Raw genomic sequence first — 13,668 nt, 5'->3', positions numbered from 1 at the left:
TTGAACTCATTAGTTTTCTCAATTGCGTCATATGGTTCTGAGTGTTGGGTGCTGAAGAAGATAGTCACGAAAAAGGTCAATAGTTTTGAAATGTGGTGTTACAGATGAGTACTACGTATTAACTGGACAGAAAAGAAAACAAATGATAAAGTGCTGAGAAAAATAAATTGTAAAGACCGGCTGTTGGACATCTTGAACAAAAGGAAACAAAAGTTTATTGGTCATGTGATGAGAAGTAAAAGTATTGAGAAAAACAGGGATGGTGATAGGAAACAGAGGAAGAGGCAAACCGAAGACAAGACTGAGCGACAACATCAAAGATATTTGCGGGCTGACGATGGTACAAGTGGAAAGAAAAGCGCAAGATCGAGTTGAGTGGCGAAGGATGGTGGCGAGGTCCACGGCTGCTCAAACATGAGCATACCGTTATTGATGATATATATATATATATGTGTGTGTGTGTACATATATATATATATATATATATATATATATATAGTAATATTTTATATATATATATATATATATATTATGTGTGTGTGTGTGTGTGTGTGTGTGTACATATATATGTACCATATATATGTATATATGTGTGCATATATAAATGTGTGTGTGTGTGTGTGCATTGTGTAGATAGATAGATAGATAGGTAGAAAATAGACAAAGATATATAGATAGATAGATAGATAGATAGGTAGATAGAGAGAGAGAACAGTAACACACACACACACATACACACACACACGAAAGAGAGGACGTAGCAGGATGCTGTCATGCATTCACACCTAGATTTGTTCCCTTAATATTCACCAGGAGGTTAAATAACGAGCTTAAACGAAAATAGGAAAACGTTATTATAGGAAAGTTATTATGAATAGATATCCATTAATGCTAATGCAAGGAGATGAAATAAGATCATGATTTAACGTTACAAATGTCAGGTGTGTTGACAGTGTTGATTATATCATAAGAAAAATGGTTACGGTATGTAGTATATAACATTTTAAAGGAGTGCCAAGTGTTGTGAGGGTAAGTGTATATTCAAAACGAACTTTCAAAATGTAAACAGGGTATGGTGATGGTCCTATACGATGGTATTTTTAAAATATCTTTTGAGATATAGCGGGTTTGTTGGTTATAGAGGTACGCATAGGCTGATCAAATGCATCGATATTGTTGCAGATGAGTTGTGTTACGTCGCCTGTCAAGTGCATCGCCAAGGTATTTGTAGAGGTGTGTGTGTGTGTGTGTGTGTGTGTGTGTGTGTGTGTGTGTGTGTGTGTGTGTGTGTGTATGTGTGTGTGTGTGTGTGTGTATGTGTGTGTGTCTGTTTGTGTGTGTGTGTGACACGAATAAATTGAATGTAAAAAAAATAAAAAGTGCATCGCAAAAGTTGATATTTTAGATAACGGGTTCACATAAATAACACATTTACATGAATAGGGTCATGAATATGTACTCAGTACTAGTTTAAATGATGATTTTAATACCGCCCATTTCACTTTGAAAAGCCTTCTACATGCAACATTCAATACATGGAAATTCTACATCCCACAAAGGTTAATCAGCTGTTCGGAGCGAAATGGTAAAAAGCTAATATATTTCTACCGCATTTGCTTAGAGATTCATTTTGTACAAAAAGTTTGTGAGTGAACTTTTCCTGTTTCGGTAAAAGAAAAAAAATATATATATATATAAAAAGTGTGTGTGTGTGTGTGTCTGTGTCGTGGGTGTAGCCAGGTGTAAAACCATATGTGCTCGGAGCAGGTGCGCGCTGAAAATAAATGTGTGAGAAGATACTTTACACTCCAATTAGCGTTTTTCTTTTCGAAAATTTACGGGTAATCTGGCAATTAATTCCACATCTTTCAGAATTTAGAAGAACACAAACTCTAAGGAGTACATTGTAATCAGAAAACAAACGCTACAGTGATTTTTCTGTGTTCGTTTCACAACTGAATCACAACCACGGCTTTGTAAGCGCCATGGCCCTACGAGAACAGAAAAGGCGCTAATAACGGGCCTTGACAATGCCCCCTTTTCTCCCGGCGGGGAAGGGCCAGCGGCGAAGCGTAGAGCAAGAAGTGTTCCGAGAAGCGTGGGTTTTCACTGTCGAAGCGGAGAGGAGCGGTGATTGGCCGGCTCGCGGTTGCAGTGACCGTGATACAACGCAGCCACGGTCACGGCCAGACAAAGAGCGCTGCTGGTCAACGGCTGCTCAGCGCCGCCAAACACCGCCTGCAGCCTCACCCTCGAACGCCCACCCCTCGCAGATACCTAGGCCCCGTCTTTTTCGTAGACATTTAGACACGTCCCAACAGCAATAACATCCACACAAAAACGCCACAAGAGTAGAGACCCCATTTTCTTGCCACTATGACAGCCCCGTCCTCCGCGCCGCTGTTGAGAACACTGGAACCTCGTGAGTCATGGAAATTCCAGCGGTTTGGAGGGCGAGTGTCCAGAGCTCGCGGAACAGGAGGCTGGTCGGCGCTCGTCTCTGGAGCGTGGAGCAAAAGGGAACAGTTTCGGAAAGGCGAGCTGCAGAACGGAGGTGTTGGGGAAGGAGGGGGGGGTACTTAGGAAGGGGGGAAAGGAGATTTTTTGGGGAAGGAAGGGGGGGAGATGGTTGGGAAGGGAAAGGGGGGGGTGGTTGGGAAGGAGGGGAGGGGAAGTAGGAGAGGGGCAAAGGGTTCACGTCAATTTGTATTCGCTTCGTAAATAGGAATCTTTGAGGGGTTGTCTCACTGCTGCCTCGCCCCCCCCTCTCTCTCCCCTCATTCTCTCATTCTCCTCATTTTCTCTCTCTCCCCTCTCTCTCTCTCTCGTCCTCTTTCTCCTCTCTCTCTCTCTCTCTCCTCTCCTCTCTCTCTCTCTCTCTCTCTCCTCTCTCTCTCTCTCTCTCTCTCTCCTCTCCTCCTCTCTCTCTCTCTCCTACACACGCACACACAGCTATAAATAGATTTAGTTCCGCTTTTTTCAGAATTCGTAGAAAACTCTCAGTGCCTTTTAATACACTCATCACAAACGAGAGAATTTTAATACTGTCACGGACTTGCTCGTTCGGTCAAAATAACGAGAAAGTACAAGGAAATTTATGCCTCTCTTTTAGAAATTGTAATTTACACTGATTTTTTATTGACACACACACAACAAACAAACAAACACACACGCAAACAAAACACACACAAAAAAAACACAATACACACACACAAAACCACACACACACACACACACACACCCCAACACACACACAACACCCCACAACCCCCACACACACCACACACACAATATATATATATACTATATATATATAAAATAATATAATATATATATATATATATATATACATACCACAGACACACAAACATACGGTTGTGTGGGGTTTGTGTGTGTGTTGTGTGTGTGCGTGGAACCGATCCATTTGACAAATATAGAAAAGATATGAATGAGAAGAATATCTTCACAATACCCAACAAGTATTTGTCGGCTTCGATTACACCTTCGTCAAATACATGTGCATTCCCCATAGATGAGCACCTGTCCCGGTACCGTCTATGGATAAATAAGTAAAGATAGAGGGATTCATTGTTTTGGCTGCAAAACTTTTGAGACGGTGTCTCGATAAAAACCCTGTCAGGCAGCAACGGGAAACCACCTGACTGATCTTCCCTTGCGTTAGGTATCTTATCTCAGTAATGGCCATCGTCCCCCTTGGGATGGTTATATAATACAAAATATTGTAATATAATTATATATATTTTTATATTATATATATATAAAATATATATATAAATATATAATATTATATTATAATATATATATTAATATTTTAATAATATAATATATATATATAAAAAAATATATTATTTATAAATATATATATATTATATATATTTTTTAATTTATATATATAATATATTTTATTATAATTTTATTGTATATATATATTAATATATAATTTTATATTTATTTTATAAAATTTTTATATTTTATATTATATTATATATATATATATATATAATTAATATAATATAAATTATATTATTATTATATAATATATTATATTCTATATTGTAATGTATATTGTGTGTGTGTTTGTTTGGTGTGTGTTGTGTGTGTTATATTATATTTATTTTATATATAATAATAAAATTATATTTATTTATATTATATTATATATTTTTATATTATATTATATATATTATATATTTTTATATATTAATATTTTATATATATTATTTATACATATATTTTAGTTTTAATATGTTATATAATGATATATATATGTGTTGTGTGTGTTTAATACATTCATTCTGTAAATAACTTTCCAATCTACATCGAATCCGCAGATAACGTTCTCTCTCTCATGTTGAAGTTTTAATCGCAGTTCGTGTCTCTAACATATAATTACTTTATACAATATAATCGAGTTCAATTATAAGCAAACCAATACTTAATTTCTAAAGTTTTTGCAAGAAATGTGAGTTTAAGAACGCTAGAACTACTAAATCAGAAATATACTGACATATAAATTTTTAGGTTTTCATATACAGAAGCGAGTCCACGTTGTGTGTTCATTTTTGTACAGCAATACACCGGCATAGCATGCTTATAAAATATACAGGGGTAACCGTCCTGGTTTTGTAAGAATGTCGACACCGAAATACTTGGAACATGACTAGCACTCTCTTAAATCCTCTCTCATCTCCGCGCTCTCTTCTCTCTCTCTCTACTGCTCTCTCCTCTTCTCTCTCTCTCTCTCTCTCTATATCTCTCCCTCTCTCGCCTTTCTCTTGCTCGGTCTCTCACACACACAAACTATGTGGTGGTGTGTGTGTGTAGTGTGTGTGTGTAGTGTGAGGTGTGGTGTGTGTGTGATGTGCTGGTGGAGCGACGGGGGGGGGGGTGGTGTGAGGGGTGTGGTTAGGGGTGTGTGGTGGAGGGGGGGGTGGGGGGGGGGGGGTGGGGGTGGGTGGTGGGTGGGTGGGGGGGGGGGGGGGGGGGAGAGAGTAGAGAGATAGAGAGAGATATGAGAGAGAGAGATATATAGACATAGAGAGATAGATGAGAGATAGAGAGAGTAGAAGGTGATAGAGAGAGATTAGATAGAATGACGATAGAGATATATAGAGAGAGAGATCATAGAGAACAGACAACGAGATATACACACACAGAGAGGACAGAGCGAATAGATAGGATACGAAGAGATATAGTATATCATATATCTATTATATATATAGATAGTCGAGTACAGATAGAGAAGATATATATATATATAATATATATAGAGATATATCTAGTATGGATAGTATATAGTATGCTAAGATGAGATATAGATATATATATATATATATATTATATATATATAATGTTGTGGGATATATGTGGGTATACACACACACACACACACTACACACACACACACACACACAACACACACACACACACACAACAACAAACACAAATGACCAACCTACTAGAGATTGAGAAGATAGGTAGAGAGATAGAGAGATAGAAGAGAGGAGCGAGGAAACGATGAGAGACATATACAAACACACACACTACAACAGACACACACTATAAAGAGATATAGATATATATAGAGAGAGACAGAGATAGATAGAGCGAGATAGAGAGATGACTATAAGACAGAATAGATCAAGATACAGATGAGGTGATATATAGAGATAGAGATAGAGAGTATAAGAGAGAGAATAGATATGATAGAGATATCACACACACACACACACACACACACACACACACCACACACCACACACACACAAACACATACACACACCACCACACTACATGAGAGAGAGAGACAGATATATAGATAGATATACGCATATATATATAGATCGCTATATATAGATATATAAGATAGGCATAAAGATTTATATATGATATATATATATATATCTATATATGATAGATAGAGTATATAGTAGAAATATATAGATATATAATATATATTATCTATAAATATAGAAGCATATATAGATATATATAATATAGATATATAGATTATATGTTATATATATACTGTATACATATACATAAGGTATATATAATGTATATATATACATATCCAATATATGCATATATACATGTGTGTGTTATATATATATATATAATGAATATTCAGTATATAGCTAATATATATTATATATAGTATATATGCATATATTTTAGACCATCTATATATAATGTAGATAATAATATATATAGATTATATAGATATATATATATAGCTATCTATCTATAGGCATATATTGCTCTGTATGTATATTATATATATATATATATATAGTATATAGATATATATATATATATAGTATATAATTGAGACAACACACACACACCACACACACACACACCACAAAAACACACACACACACACACACACACACACACACACCCACACACACACACATGCACACACCACACCACACACAACACACTACGGACATAGAGTATAGATAGATGATAATATAGATAGATATGATATATATATATATATAGGATATTAGATATATATATTGTATATAGAGATATAGATATATATATATATATATATATAGACATATAAATATATATATATGTATATAAATATATTAGATATATATATAGTATATCAATATATATATGTGTGGGTGTGTGTGTGTGTGTGTGTGGTAGTGTGTGTGTGTGGTGTGTGGTGTGTGTGTGGTGTACATAGACATACATACATAATACATACAACACACACGCACACACACCCACACGCACACAACACACACATAATATATATTATATATATATATATATATGTATATATATATATTATATATATATATATAGCATATATATATATATATGTGTGTGTGTGTGTGTTTGTGTGTTGTGTGTGTGTTTGTGTGGTTAATTAGCATAGAAGGTTGTCGGTCACTGTAGACTACAACGATCACTGGGAAGGAAAGGAGGCGGGGGAGGGAAATGACAACGGAGGAAGATCGAGGATCGGCTTGTCCGCTTTACAAAGGAAATGGCAAGTAAATGGGTGGCGGTGTGATGCTTGTGTCAGGTAAGCACATACTTCCAGGCATGATGGCCATCGTTTATGAGGAGGCGGGCTTTTGTCGGCGCACATCGGGCATAGTAGTGTTGTTAAGAGTTCTCGTTATGTGGACACGGGATAGGTGCGCGTTAGCCAAAGCAGAACTATCTGATTTTTTATCGTGTTTTCTTTGCAGACGAGAGAGAGAGAGATGAGGCTGAAGTGTGTGTGTGTGTGTGTGTGTGTGTGTGTGTGTGTTCTGTGTGTTTGTGCGTGTGTGGGTGTGGTGGGGTGTGTGTGTGTTAGTTTGTTGTGGCATGGTGTGTGTGTGTGTGTGTGTGTGTGGAATCGTAATATAAGTAAGTAGGTTAGTGAGTAAATTTTGATTTAGTTTATTGAGCAAATAACGACAGGAATTGAGACAAAACGTTCTAGTGTGGGCTGCGTTCGAATGTGTATAGATATATAACTTGTTTTTTTTTCTTTCTTTCATTTTGTGAATGTTAGCTGTGAACATATGTTATGTGTCCATGTAGTGTGTGAGATTATGTGTCTTTCATATGTGTGGCTTTGTGCGTGTAATGGTCATTTTCAACGATCTAAATACTTAATCCACGATTCAGCAAAAATTTTACCATTTCTGACTGCGAAGGGAGCGAGGGTCCAGGTATGCGCCCGTGGGGAATCCCTTGCAAGGTTAGGTTTGTTTTCCTAAAATTGTGTGTCGGCCAATATTTGCAACGATGATGCTGCAGCTGGATTCCTTGTCTATCGGCTCCCTCCTAGCCCCATAGGGGGACACAATCCCTCCTCTCTCCATTATAGTGTGTATGTATGTAAGGGATATATATATGAGATTAGGAGATATAGTATATATATGGAGATAGGAGAGATATATATATTGTATGTATATATATGATAGAGAGATATATATAGATATATAGTATTATATATATATCTATCTATATAGAGATAGCGAGATGTAGTATGTGGGGAAGGTCGGTCCGTCTGTCGGCCGACCAGCTGGGCTTGAGGTCTGTGCTGTATTTTTCACTCCCCTCCTATCTCGTTTTGTCTTTTTGTAGTATCTTTTGGCTTTTCCCTTCCTCTCTCTTGACGTCTGTCTTGGATTCAGTCTGTCTGTCATGTCTTTGTCGTGCTATTCCAAGGTTCTGTGTCTCTCTCTCTCTCTCTCTCTCTCTGCGCTCTCGTCTCTCGCTCGCGCTCTCTCTCTCTGTCGGCGTCGCGCGCGCTCGCGCTCGCTCTCTCTGCGTTCTGGGTTCGGCGGGCCCGCCCTTCATCACGAGCTCGGGCGATAATATCTCCGGTCCCGTGGTCGTCTGGGCCGGTGCCACGCGCCCTCGGCCCTCTAGCTAGCGCTCGTGCCGTCTTTGCGACCTTCCGCCCGCCCGGGTTCGCCCTCTGTCTCCAGATTTCTCGAAAGCGGGCGGATCACTAACGCCAATCAACGTGCCCCACTGGCCCTCCCGGCAGGACCTACCTACCGTCCGCATCCTCCCTACCGCCCTCCGCCCGTGCAGGCGCCAGACCGCCCGCCGCCCGGAGGCCGCCAGACCTCCCCGTGCAAGCCGCAGTCCGCCAGACCCGCCCTCAGGGCCGGCATTCCGCTCTGACCGCCCGCCCGCCCGGCAGCCGCCGACCGCCCTCCCGCCCGGCAGGCCGCCCGAGCCCCGGCCGCCCAATCCGCCGGCCGCCAGGCAGGCCGCCAGACCGCCGGCCAGGCCGCAGGCCGCCCGACAGCCCGCCCGCCGGCCAGGCCGCAGACCGCCCGCCAAGCCCGGGGCAGGCCGCCGACCGCCCGGCCGCCCAGGCAGGCCGCCGACTCCCCGGCGCCCGCAGGCTCCCGACCTCTCGGCAGCCGTCAGGCCGCCAGACCGCCGGCAGGACTGGCAGGCCTGCCGACCGCCCGCCCCCCGGCAGTCCGCCCGACCGCCCGGACGCCGGCTAGGCCGCCCGACTCGCCCGGCCGCCCGCAGCCGCCCGAACGGCCCGGCCGCCCGCCCGGCGCCCGACGCCGGCCGACCGGAAGGCCGCCCGACAGCCCGGGCCGGACCGCCCACACCGCCCGGGCCGCCGGCAGGCAGCAGACCGCCCGCCTCCAGGCAGCGCCCGCCATAACGCGCGCCCGCCCGGCAAGCCGCCTGACCTCCCTGGCCGCCCGTCAGGCCGCCCGACCAGCCCGGCAGCCGGCAGGCCGGCCGACAGCCCTCCCCCCCGACCGCTCCGGCCGCCCGGCAGGCCGCCCGACCGCCATGCCGCCCGGAAGACGCCGACCGCCCGCCCTGGCCCGGCAGTCCGCCAGACCGCCGGCCGCCCGGCAGTCGAACTGCCGCCCGCAGGCCGCCCGACCTCCCTACCGCCCGGCGAGGGCCGCCCGGCTAGGCCGCCCGACCGCTCCGGCCGCCCGTCAGGCCGACCGCCCGGCCGCCCGGGCATGTCGCCCGACCGCCTCCCGCCCGGCATGCCGACCGACCGCCGGCGCCCGGCAGGCCGCCCGACCGCCCTGCCGCTCCGGCAGGCCGCCCGTAACGCCCGCACTGCCCGGTCAGGCCGCCCGACCGCCCGGCCTCCCTATTTCCGCACGACGCCCGGCAGCCGCAAGCTCGGCCCGGACCGCCCGCCCTCCCGGCAGGGAGCCGCCGCGCGCCCGCCCGGCAGGCCGCCCGACCGCCCGGCCGGCCCCGGCAGGCCGCCGACCGACCGGCCGCCCGCAGGCCGCCCGACCGCCCGGCGCGCCGAGGCAGGCCGCCCGACCGCCCGGCCCGCCCGGCAGACCGGCCAGAACGCCCGGCCGCCCGCCAGGCCGCACCGACCGCCCGCCTCCTCCGGCGAGGGCCGCCCGCCGACCTCCCGTCCTCGGCAGGCCGCACTGACCGCTCGCCCTGCCCGTCAGGCCGCCGACCCCCCGGCCGCCCGTCATGCCGCCGACCGCCCGGCCGCCCGGCAGGCCTCCCGACCCCCCGCCCGCCAGGTCAAGGCCCGCCTCGACCGCCAGCCCCGCCCGCAGGCGCCCGACCGCCCGGCCGCCCGGCATGCCCCCGACCGCCCTGCCGCCCGCAGCCGCCCGGACCGCCAGGCGCCCGGCATGCAGCCCGACCGCCCGACCTCCCTGCTAGGCCGCCCTACCTCCCTGCCGCCCGGCAGGCGCCAGACCTCCCCGCCCGCCCGTCTCCCCATTACCTCCCCTTCCTCCTTCATGCTTCCATACCTCCCTCATCCTCATTCCTCCCTACCTCCCTCCCTCCCTCATCCTCCCTACTCCCTTCCTCCCTCATCCTCCCCTACCTCCCTTCCTACCTTCCATTCCTCCTACTCCTCCTCCCTTGCATCCTGCCTACTCCCTTCCTCCCTCATACTCCCTACCGCCCGTTCCCTCCCTTCATTCTCCCTACCGCCCGCCTCCCTTCATTCGTCCGACCGCCCTTCCTCCCTCCCAGTCCGCCCTACTCCCTCCTCCCGGCATTCCTTCCACCCCCCTTCCTCCCTTCATGCCGCCCTACCCCGCCCGCCCTGCATTCCGGCTACCGCCCGTGCGCCCTGCTAGGCCATGCCTACCGCCCGGCCCCCGGCAGGCGCCCTGCCTCCCGTCAGTCCGTCCCACCTGCCTCTACCGCCCGGGCCGACCGGCAGCCGCCCGCCCGGCAGGCCGCCCGACCGCCGCCCCGCCCCGGCATGCCGCCTCCCGGCAGCCGCCCGACCTCCCGGCCGCCCCGCCATGCCCTCCCGACCGCCCGCGCCCGGGCAGGCAGCCCGACCGCCGGCCGACCGGCAACCGCCACTGACCTGCCCGGCCTCCCTCCCTGCCGCCCCGGACCTCCCTGGGCCGCCCGGCTAGGCCGCCGGCCGGCCCGGCAGGCCGCCCGGCCGGTCCCGCCCGGAAGGCCGCCCGACCGCCCGGCCGCCCTGCAGGCCGCCCGACCGCCCCCTCGCCGCCCTGCATTCTCCGACCGCCCGGCCGCCCGGCAGGCCGCCGCCCCCGGCGCGGCCCGGCAGGCCGCCCGACCGCCGCCCGCCCGGAGGCCGCCCCGCTCCGGCAAGGCGCCCGCCCGGCAGGCCGCCCGACCGCCCGCCCGCCCGTCTAGGCCGCCCGCCCGGGCAGGCCGCCCTGGGACCGGGGGGGGGGGGCCCGGCCGCCCTTGCAGGCCGCCTACCGCCCGCCGCCCGGCAGGCGCCCGACCGGCCTGCCGCCCGGCAGGCCGCCCGACCGCCCGGCCGCCCGGCAGGCGCCCGCCAGGCTAGCCGCCCGCCCGGCAGTCGCCCGACGCCGCCGCCCGCAGGCTCGACGCGCCCTGCAGTCCGCCCGCCCCGCCCTGCCGCCCTGCAGGCCGCCCGACCTCCCGGGCAGCCCGGCAGGGCCGCCCGACCGCCCGGCCGCCCGGCAGCCGCCCGACTCGGCAGGCCGCCCGACCGCCCGCCCGCCTCGGCAGTCCGCCCGAACCTCCCGGCCGCCCGGAGGAGAGCCCGACCGCTCCGGCCGCCCGGCAGGACGCCCCACCGCGCGTCCGTCCCGGCATGGCCGCCCGTACCGCCCGGCCGCCACTGCAGGGCGGCCCCGACCGCCCGGCAGCCCGCAGGCCGCCGACCGCCCGGCCTCCCGGCAGTCCGCGCCGACCGCCCGGCGCCCGCAGGCCGCTCCTGGACCGCACCTGCCGCCCGGCAGGCCGCCTATGACCGCCCGGCCGCCCGGCAGCCGCCCGACCGCCCGGCCGCCCGGCAGGCCGCCCGACCGCCCGGCCGCCCGGCATGCCGCCGGACCGCCCGGCCGCCCGGCAGGCCGCCCACCGCCCGCCGCCCGTCAGGCCGCCCGACGCCCCGCCCGCCCCGCCCGGCCGCCCTGCAGGCGCCCGAGCTCCCGGCCGCCCGGCAGGCCGCCCGACCGCCAGCCGTGCCCGCCCTGCCGCCCGACCGCCCGCCGGCACGGCCCGGCGCCTCGACCCTGCCCGCCCGCCCGGGCAGGCCTCTCCGAAACCTGCCCGCCGCCCGGAGGCCCCCGACCGCCCTGCCGCCCGCAGGCCGCCCGACATCGCTCGGCCGCCGGCAGGCCGCCGACCGCCCGGCTCTAGGGCATGCCTCCCGACCGTCCCTTCCGCCGTCATTCCTCCTCCCGCAGTCCGCCTACCCTCGCCCGCCCTTCAGGCCTCCCGACCGCCCGTCCGCTCCGGCATGCCGCCCGTACCGCCCTTCCGCCCTTGCAGGCCGCCCTCCCTTCATGCGCCGACCGCTCTCCCTGCCCGGGCAGGTCCGACCACCACGCCCTCCGTCCGCCCGGCCGCCCGACCTCCCGTGCCGCCGTCAGTTCCGCCCTAACCGCCCCCCGCCCTTCAGGCCTCCGACCGCCCGGCCGCCCTTCAGGCCGCCGACCTCCCGGCCTCCGCTGTCATTCCTCCCTGCCTGCAGGTCCGCCCGACCTCCCGCCCGCCCCTGCCTGCCTTCCGCCCTGCAGGTCCGCCCGACCTCCCGTCCCGCCCCTCAGCCGCCCGTACCTCCCGCCCTCGCCGGCCAGTCCTCCGACCGCCCGGCCGCCCGGCAGGCAGCCCGACGCTCGCCTCCCGGCAGGCCGCCTCCCTCAGTCCGTCCCGACCGCCCTGCGCCCGTCAGTCCCCCCGACCTCCCGTTCCACTTCAGTCCTTCTCGACTCCCCCCGACCCTGAAGCCGACCGACCTCCCCCCCCCGCAGTCCGCCCTACCTCCCGTCCTCCCGTCATTCCTCCCGTACCTCGCGGCCGCCCGGCATGCCTCCCGACATCCACGCCGCCGTCAGGCCGCCCGACCGCCCGGCCGCCCGGGCAGTGCCGCCCTCCCGGCAGTCTCCCGACCGCCCTTCTCCCGTCAGGCCTCCCTGACTCCCGTCCTCCCGGCAGGCCGCCCCGACCTCCCGGCCGCCCGGGCATGCTCCCTTCATGCCTCCCGACCGTCCCGCCCGCCCTTGGGCAGTCCCGCCCACCGCCCTTCTCCGTCATTCCCGCGACCGCCCGTCCGCCCGGCAGTCCGCCCGAACGCCTCGGCTCCCGGCAGTCCCGCCCGACCGCCCGGCAGCCCGGCATGGACGCCCTACCTCCCGCCGCCCGTACATTCCGCCCTACCTCCCTCCCCCCGATCCCCGCCCTCCCGGCATGCCAGCCCGGACCTCCCTTCTGCCCTCAGTCCTCCCTACCTCCCTGCCGACCGTCAGGCTCCCTACCTCCCCGGCCGCCCGCAGTCCGCCCTACCGTCCCTGCCTCCCGTGCAGTCCTCCAGACCTCCCGCCGCCTCATTCCGCCCGACCTGCCCGGTCCTCCGTCATTCCGCCCTACCTCCTTCCTCCTGGCATTCCTCCACCTTCCGCCTCCCTTCAGGCCGCCCCTACCGCTCTTCCGCCCTCATGCCGCCCTAACCTCCATTCCACCCTCATCTGCCCTACCGCCTTCCTCCCTACATTCTCCCCGCCGTCCCGGAAGTCCCGCCCTAAGCGCCTACTCCCTTCCGCCCTTCATGTCTCCCTACCTCCCGTGCCGCCGTCAGGCCTCCTACCTCCCGGCCGCCCGGCAGGGTACGCACGACAGCCCGAGCCGTCCCTGACCCCCGCAGTCCTCCCGACCTCCCTCCTGCCCGGCAGGCCTCCCTAC

The 13,668-nt window shown here is 53.8% G+C and overlaps 2 protein-coding genes across 2 annotated transcripts; both read left to right on the top strand.

The window, feature by feature from the left end:
* Window positions 1-2,376: 2,376 nt before the first annotated feature.
* LOC119568346 (proline-rich protein HaeIII subfamily 1-like) lies at window positions 2,377-9,181 on the top strand. Its single transcript, XM_037916802.1, has 2 exons — window positions 2,377-2,554; window positions 8,475-9,181. The coding sequence occupies exons 1-2, from the start codon at window positions 2,377-2,379 to the stop codon at window positions 9,179-9,181; spliced, it is 885 nt and encodes a 294-aa protein (XP_037772730.1).
* A 316-nt stretch (window positions 9,182-9,497) lies between these two features.
* On the top strand, window positions 9,498-13,436 carry LOC119568345 (basic proline-rich protein-like). Its single transcript, XM_037916800.1, has 2 exons — window positions 9,498-10,207; window positions 11,609-13,436. The coding sequence occupies exons 1-2, from the start codon at window positions 9,498-9,500 to the stop codon at window positions 13,434-13,436; spliced, it is 2,538 nt and encodes an 845-aa protein (XP_037772728.1).
* Window positions 13,437-13,668: the final 232 nt, after the last annotated feature.

This window comes from Penaeus monodon, chromosome 43, assembly GCF_015228065.2.
Source record: "Penaeus monodon isolate SGIC_2016 chromosome 43, NSTDA_Pmon_1, whole genome shotgun sequence".
Lineage (NCBI taxonomy): Eukaryota > Metazoa > Arthropoda > Malacostraca > Decapoda > Penaeidae > Penaeus > Penaeus monodon.
Note: the sequence above shows the minus strand (reverse complement) of the source record. Positions and strands in the feature narration are given on the sequence as shown.

Bases quoted from the DNA above. Each gene is read 5' to 3' on its own strand.
- LOC119568346 (XM_037916802.1), top strand. From the start codon at position 2,377: ATGACAGCCCCGTCCTCCGCGCCGCTGTTGAGAACACTGGAACCTCGT. The intron at 2,555-8,474 runs GTGTTGGGGAAG...CTCTGTCTCCAG, and splicing joins AGGCGAGCTGCAGAACGGAG to ATTTCTCGAAAGCGGGCGGA.
- LOC119568345 (XM_037916800.1), top strand. From the start codon at position 9,498: ATGTCGCCCGACCGCCTCCCGCCCGGCATGCCGACCGACCGCCGGCGC. The intron at 10,208-11,608 runs GCGCCAGACCTC...CCGCCACTGCAG, and splicing joins ACCTCCCTGCCGCCCGGCAG to GGCGGCCCCGACCGCCCGGC.